Source organism: Galeopterus variegatus, unplaced genomic scaffold, assembly GCF_000696425.1.
Source record: "Galeopterus variegatus unplaced genomic scaffold, G_variegatus-3.0.2 Scaffold2488, whole genome shotgun sequence".
NCBI lineage: Eukaryota > Metazoa > Chordata > Mammalia > Dermoptera > Cynocephalidae > Galeopterus > Galeopterus variegatus.
The window spans coordinates 17655-25835 of NW_007728599.1; the positions used below are offsets into that span (position 1 = coordinate 17655).

General features: G+C 40.5%; 1 protein-coding gene across 1 annotated transcript in view; it reads right to left on the minus strand.

The window, feature by feature from the left end:
- Nucleotides 1-3396: 3396 nt before the first annotated feature.
- EIF2B3 (eukaryotic translation initiation factor 2B, subunit 3 gamma, 58kDa) overlaps nucleotides 3397-8181 on the minus strand; it is a gene marked incomplete at its 3' end in the record, with an annotated part of 7710 nt that continues 2925 nt past the window's right edge. Inside the window, exons 2-3 of the mRNA XM_008581922.1 lie at nucleotides 6494-6650; nucleotides 3397-3542 (exon numbers count right to left, since the gene is read on the minus strand). Coding sequence (XP_008580144.1) covers nucleotides 3397-3542; nucleotides 6494-6650 — 303 coding nt within the window. The remainder of the gene's footprint in view (nucleotides 3543-6493; nucleotides 6651-8181) is intronic.

Here is an 8181-nt window from a genome sequence, read left to right on the forward strand (position 1 = left end):
GATCCCCATACCAGCCAGCTGCCAAAAATATATATATAGATCCATACAGAAAAAAAGTAAACCTTTATCCCTATCTCACACCACATAAAAATTAAATCAGGATGGGTCATAGACCTAAACGTAAAAGCTAAACTTAAAAGAATTTCTTCACAAGCTTCAGGTAGGCAGAGATTTCTTAGGACACAAAAAGCAATAACCATAAGAGAAAAAAATAGTAATTTGGATTTAATCAACATTTTAAACTTCCTTGTCATCCAAAGACATCTTTAAGAAAGTGAAAAGACAAGCCACAGACTGGTAGAATATATTCACAACAAAAGACTTGCATCTAGAATATATAAAGAATTCCTATAATCAATAATAAAAAGGCAAACAACCCAGTTTAAAAATAGGCAAATGTAGGGCCGGCCTGTGGCTTACTTGGTAGAGTGTGGTGCTGATAACACCAAGGCCACAGGTTCGGATCCCTATATAGGGATGGCCGGTTAGCTCACTTGGGAGAGCGTGGTGCTAACAATACCAAGTCAAGAGTTAAGATCCCCTTACCAGTCATCTTCATAGAAAAAAGGAAAAAGAAATAAGCAAATGTTTTGAATATATACTTCATGAAGATATACAAATGGCCAATAAGCACATGAAAAGGTAGTCAGCATCATTACCATCAGGGAAATGCAAACTTAAACCACGATGAGGTACTGCTACATACATACCCACTAGAATGGTTAAAATTAAAAAGACTGAAACACCAAGTGTTGAGGAAGATGTGAAACAAATACAATCCTTATATATTGTCAATGGAAGTATAAAATGGTACAATCACTTTGGAAAACTGTTAGTTTTTAATGAAATAAACCCTATAACCTAGAATATTTTCACGAGAAGACTTGTAGAGCAATGTTCATAACAGCTTTATTCATATTACTAGCCAAAATTAGAAACAACACAAATGACTGCCAACAGGAGAACGGATAAAGTGGTATATTCATTCAACGGGACACTACTCAGCAATAAAAAGGAACAAAATTTGGTTAGAGGACAGCCTTATAACACCAAGGCCACAAGTTCATATCCCGTACCAGCCAACAATAAAAAAATAATAATAATAATTAATTAAATAAAATAAATAAAAAGGAACAAATTAGTTATATCTTAAATAATATGAATGAATCTGAAAAATATTATGTTGACAAAAAGAAGCCAGAACAAAATTGTATGATTCCATTCATATGAATGAAAATATAGGAATAAACAAGCCAAAGTGTGTTTCCTATACTCCTTGTCAGCAGCATCAACACAGAAAACTCCTGTGACCAAGTGTGTGTGGGTTTTTCTCCACACATCAAGCAAGCAATCAATTCTATAGCAGATACTAGCTGGGTGTCTTCCAATTCAATTCCAACACCATCTACTGGGAAATAGCCTTGGATCCCACAGGTTAAAGGCTCAGTCCCCTAGACTGCCCCTACTTTAGACAACAGTCTCAAGTCTGGGCCACCAAAATTCTAACCACCTGGCTTCATGTTGGGGTTTCAATCTCCTCTTTGGGCTTGATTAATTTGCTACAGCAGTTCGCAAAACTCAGGGAAACACTAACTTACATTTACCCATTTATTATAAAGGATATCATAAAGGATACAGACGAAGAGATGCATAGGGCGAGGTATGAGGTAAGTAGCACAGAGCTTCCATGCCCTCCCCAGGCAGGTCCAGGAACCTCCTCGTGTTCAGCTATCTGGAAGCTCCCCAAACCCTGTCCTTCTAGGGTTTTATGGAGGCTTCATTACATAAGCATGATCGATTATATTGCTGGCCATTGGTGAACAACTTAACCTTCAGCCTCTCTCCCTTCTCCAGAGGTTGTGGGGTGGAGCTGAAAGTCTCAACCCTCTAATCCTGTCTTGGTCTTTTCAGTGACAAGCCCCCATCTTGAAGCTACCCAAGGGCGGCCACCCATCAGTCATCTCATTAGCATTCAAAAAGACATCACTTTGGAGATATCAAGTATTTTAGGGGTTGTATAACAGGAGACTGGGATGAAGACCAAACCACATTTCATAATATCACGATTAAGTTCATGAACAAGCAAAATTAATATATAGTGATAGAAACAGAACAGCAGTCGACTCTGCAGGTGGGAGATGACTAGAAGGAAGCACAGAGGAACTTTTAGGATTATGGAATTGTTCTAGATTTGGGTAATGGTAACCTGGATATACATATTTGTTAAAACTCATCACACTGTACACTTAATATCTGTGCATTTTACTGTGTGTAAGGTATTCCCCAATAAAAGGGGTTCTGGGGGGAAGCCATATACATATTTACATAATTTTTTGTTCTTTTGGGGCTGGCCAGTTAGCTCACTTGGTTAGAGCATGGTGCTAATAACACCAAGGTCAAGGGTTCAAATGCCAGTTCTGGTAAGCTGCCAGAAAAAATAATTTTTTTTGTTCCTCAGTGAAAAGGTAGCATTGAAAATATTAATACATCTGTTTATACTGGCCAGCTGCCAAAAAAAAAAAAAAATCTGTTTGCAGTCACCAGAAATAGCAGGAGAAAGTTTGTACCCCAATTCAAACAATATAGCAACATCACAAAGAATTTTTTTACAAAGGACATCAATTTTAGAACAATCTATGGTGGATCTTTCTCAGCCTATGGGTCACAAGCCACTGGGGATAGGATATTGTGTTCTCATATGTAGATGGTCTTGTTAGTTTAATCAAAGGAGACTAAAACTGCAAAATATTATCACATGTCGGGGGAGGTCTGTGGAATTTCTGAAAGTTCCTTTGTGCTTCATTCCAATCAATCCTCCACCTGCAGAATCAATTGCTGCTGTGGTTTTTATAACAATATATTAATTTTGCTTGTTCATGAACTTCATAATGGAATCTTTTGAAGTATATTCAAAGTATATCTTTTTTATCAAGATGTATTATTCCTCAAAAATAATGGAAACCACTGAGTGTGGAAACTGAATGTCTAAATCTTTACTAGTAACCAAACCAAAAAGCAGTTAAAGAGCACATGGGCAACAAAGTATGTGATGTAAGAATACACATTTTTTCAAAAGTTTTGTAAACTATAATGCACTGGGGAAATATAAGATATTTTTTAGGGGCCGGCCCGATGGCGCACTGCTACAGTGCGCCGCTTGGGAAGCGCGGCAGCGCTCCCGCCGAGGCTTCGGATCCCACATACAGACCGGTTCCCGCTTGCTGGCTGAGCGAGGGGCGGGCGCAGCGCCGAGGGTTGCGATCCGTTGCCGGTCCTGGTCCGGTATGGGCACGACACTGAGGGTTGCAGTCCATTGCCGGACACGAAAAAAGACAAAAAAAAAAAAGATATTTTTTATCTTCAATAAACAATAAAAGTAAAAAAATATCTTTTCACCTTAAGTTTTGGATGTATGTAGCGCAGAGAATCTGCAGTTCCCATGTCAGCCTCATCAGGAATACACACAATATCTGGCTTCATTTTCATCTTGAATTCTGCACATAGAGCCTTTTGAACATCCCTGGTGGTAACCACAATGACTTCTATAGCATGAAAGGAAAAAAAGGAAAAATGCAAAAACTCATTCATTTAGGTAATGGTTTCACTATTTCAAATAGATTTGATCATTTCTAGGTGTGATAATTGCTAATATTATTGAGACTTTTCAATGTGTTTTACATGCATTCTCTCAATTAATTCTCTAAATAATTTTTTTACAAATGAGGGACCTTGGACTAAAAGACATTGAGTTAGGGCCGGCCCATGGCTCACTTGGGAGAGTGCGGTGCTGATAACACCAAGGCCACGGGTTCAGATCCCTATATAGGGATGGCCGGTTAGCCTACTTGGTAGAGCATGGTGCTGACAACACCAAGTCAAGGGTTAAGACCCTCTTACCGGTCATCTTTTTAGGAAAAAAAAGACATTGAGTGACTTTGCTCAGGATGACAGATCTAGTAAACAGTGGAACCATGGGCCGGCCCGGTGGCGCACTGGATAAGTGCGCTGCTTGGGAAGCGCAGCGGCGCTCCCGCCCGAGGGTTCGGATCCCACATACAGACCGGTTCCCGCTCACTGGCTGAGCGAGGCGCGGGAGCAACACCAAGGGTTGCAATCCCGTTGTCGGTCCCCGGTCCGGTACGGGGGCAACACTGAGGGTTGCGATCCGTTGCCGGACACGGAAAAAGACAAAAGACAAAAAACAAAACAAAACAGTGGAACCAAAATAAAACTCAGGTCTGGATGATTAATGCCCACACTTTAACTAATATGTTACAGGCCCCTTCTGGATGTAAAGAATTCAGAAGAATGTTAATCAAAACATACAAATCGGATCGCATTTTAAATCTCAACTCAATACAAAGAAAGAACTATCACCAGTTCCTACCAGGTATCCATTTGTGTTTCATGGAGGATCACAATGAACACTAACAAGAGGCAATTATCACATAACAGATGTCTTCACCTTATCCATGTAGCTACCAACCAAAAACAAAAACTTTGGGGTTTTGTCATAGATCTTTGGTGAGATAATGTAATCTACTACAATATAACATATGTTGCTGATGTCTGAAGATCTAATTTTAGCATCTCTCCAATAATTTCCACTTGTTTCATGATAGTGCCCTAGGTCACAATTATCCTTCCTTTTCACTGTAATCATTCTTCTCTATTTTCTTCCCTTCCCTTCTTTCTTCCTCTCTCTTTCAAATCATTTAACCTTCCTTCTCTCTTCTTTCTTGCTCTCCCTACACCGCTTCCTCTTAGTCATTAACTCACTTATTCATCCAACAAATATACTTAATATATTAAGGACAAATAAGTACTGAGAATTCAGAAATGAACTCAAACATGGTTCCTATTCTCAAAAAACTTAACATGGAGAAATAAGACATGGAAATGATTAGGTAAGGAAGACTTCACAGAAGTGGTCTTTGAGGTAGGCTATGATGAATTCAAGTCCAACAAAAATTTCTTTAGTACATACTATATGTAAAATGCTGATGTTATAAAGATAAAGTAGGCACAGTACCTGCTCTTAGGCAGATCGCAAAGTCTCCCATGCCACTAACTACAGTATAAAACAGTCTTTGAGAAGTGCTAAGACAGAAAAACAAAGCATGATGAAAGCATAGAGGACAGGGTAATTAATGCTGTTTGGGATTTCAAAGAGAAGGTGACATTCCCATAAACTGAAGAGGACATTTTAGGTAGAGCAGATAGAGTGAAGGAAGTAACTGCAAATATGAGACAATCAGTCTACAAGATTATTCTATGTAGAGGCAGACAAAAACTAAGCAGGGCTATGTTAATTTCTCTCTATAAAATCATGAACAATATGAAAAGAATGAGCATAAGCTTAGCTATTAAACTCCAGAATCCTGCATTTAAGAGGCACTCTTCAAATTCTGAGTGAGCCTCAGTGAGAAGGAATTTTCCATATACTGGGTATTAAATATACCACAAAAGGCCACTCCCGCGTGTGAACTAAAGATATAGCAAAAGTAAAATGCAAAAAATGTTACAGATGGGCCGGCCCGTGGCTCACTCGGAAGAGTGTGGTGCTGATAACACCAAGGCCGCGGGTTCGGATCCCACATAGGGATGGCCGGTTGGCTCACTGGGTGAGCGTGGTGCTGACAACACCAAGTCAAGGGTTAAGATCCCCTTACCGGTCATCTTTAAAAAAAGTTACAGATGACAATTCCATAAACAGTTACTAAAGGAAAGTAGGATATTTCAAAGTATATTTTTAAGGTGTGTCACAATCTCCTTCATCTGTGAGATTGAGCTCTAAAAAGAAAATCTCTTCTAAAATCTCTCTCTTAACACCAATGTCATACAGACTACTGCACAGAAATGTTTAAGGGTCTGTCTCAGGAAGGCAACTCTCATAGTGGAAAGAACAATGGATCACAAAACTGAGCCCCAGGTTCTGACATACTGATTTGTTCTATCTAATTACAGGATACCTCAAACTCAATGTGGACGAAGCTGAACTCACTATCTTTGTTCAAACCTACTCCTTGTCTCTTATTCCTTTTCCTAGTTAATGGCATCATCATCTATCTAGTCACCTAAGCAAAAAGTAGAGAGAACTCTTTCTACTAGATTTAAGGTTCTGGAAGTCAGGACCTGAGCTGTCTTTTCATTTCTGTAGCCCCATGTTTATTATGTTACCTGTCAGATAATAGACTCTCAGCAAGTACTTTGAGGTGCTTAGATTCCCAAATTGCTCTTCTGATATTCTTACAGGGTTCAGTGTGGAAACCAGCTCTATAACAACACTTAGTGTTATCAGTGTTATCATCTCAACCTTTTTCCGCACAGCAATGGAATATGCCTACATTCCTAATTTAAAGAGGCCAGTACCTAACCAACTTTGAGTCCTAGACTTCTCTCATTCATCCTCTCTCACCCTCATAATGCTGACAAATCACTGGGATCAAACACCTTAAAAGTTTTATGAGTGCATCTCATTGTCATAGCTTACCTTCAAATCCAACACGCTCAAGCAGGTTCAATGGGTACCAAATCAAAGGTTTGTTCCCAACTGGAAGCAGAGGTTTGGGAATGCTGGAAGTCAGGTCTGTCATACGAGATCCCCCACCAACTGCCATCACTACTGCTTGAAATTCCATTTTTACAAACTGCAAGCACGGAAAAAAAAAAAAAAAACACAGAAAAAAAGATATAACAAAAGTCAAAGCAAGTGGTGGGATATAAATGAAAAAAATCTGGCCCTTGCCCTTGAGTGTTCAAATCAAGTGGAGAAGACAATTCAGTAAATTACAATATACTATCACTAGTGCCATGGCAGGGATATATCCAAGATGCAGTGGGCATATAGTGAAGGAAACGCTTAAGTATTGGGCCGGCCCGGTGGCGCACTGGATAGTGCGCCGTTTGGGAAGCGCGGCGGCGCTCCCGTCCGAGGGTTCGGATCCCACGTGTAGACCGGTTCCCGCTCACTGGCTGAGCAAGGCGCGGGAGCAACACCGAGGCTTGCGATCCCGTTGCCGGTCCCAATTACAATATACTATCACTAGTGCCATGGCAGGGATATATCCAAGATGCAGTGGGCATATAGTGAAGGAAACGCTTAAGTATTCATAGAGGACACAGGGAAGGTTTTACAGGAAGGTAATGCGTGAGCTGACTCTGAGGAAGTGTTTATCAAGTGGGCTTCTGACATGTGAGTTCTTATACTATGAAAACATTTAAAAACTTCTGACTAGAATTACAGCAAAAACACAAGCATGTTAGGCCTCTGAAAAGTATGAAATGACCTAAGATTCCCCCAATAATTTAGCCATCTGCTCCAGTCTTCTCATTACCCCCAATTATAAAAGATATCTTTATAAATACAAATGTAGGGTTATATCTGAAAGTAGGTTTACAGAACCCAATTACAGAAACAAACCTAACTGTTCATTCCTTTTTATTTTTTTTAGCAGCTGGCCAGTACAGAGTGTTAATACCTTTTTTCAAACTCAAGGTAAATGAATCTATTTGACCTTGAAAAGAATCTCCTTAGAGCAGCTACCATAGAACAGTGGCAAAGTAAAAGGGCCTAAATCCTTACTGATTTAAACTGAAGGTATTCTCTGACTTTCAACAACGTAATCTTTTTAATAAAAGTGTAAAATGCAATGTTCAGAAAAAAGATCTATTTAACACCAAATTGGGAAATAATGTCGTACCTTTGCCAAAATTATAATCAGTTCTGGGCCCCAAAGATCAATATCTACACTACAGCACTTAACACCCAGTATGTACAACATTCACAACTTAAAGATATGATCATCTTGGGTAGGCCCGGTGGTGCACTGCTACAGTGCGCCACTTGGGAGTGCGACGGCGCTCCCGCCGAGGGTTCGGATCCCACATACAGACCGGCCGCTCACTGGCTGAGCGAGGTGCAGGCGCAACACCGAGGGTTGCGATCCCGTTGCCGGTCCGGTCCGGTACGGTCGCGACACTGAGGGTTGCGATCCGTTGCCGGTCACGAAAAAAGACAAAAAGGAAAAAAAAAAAAAAGATATGATCATCTTGGGTAGGCCCGCTGCTGCACTGCTCCAGTGCGCCACTTGGGAGTGCGACGGCGCTCCCGCCCAGGGGTCGGATCGCAAATACAGACCTAAATCCCGCCGGCGGGGCGGGGCACAAAAAACCCAAAAA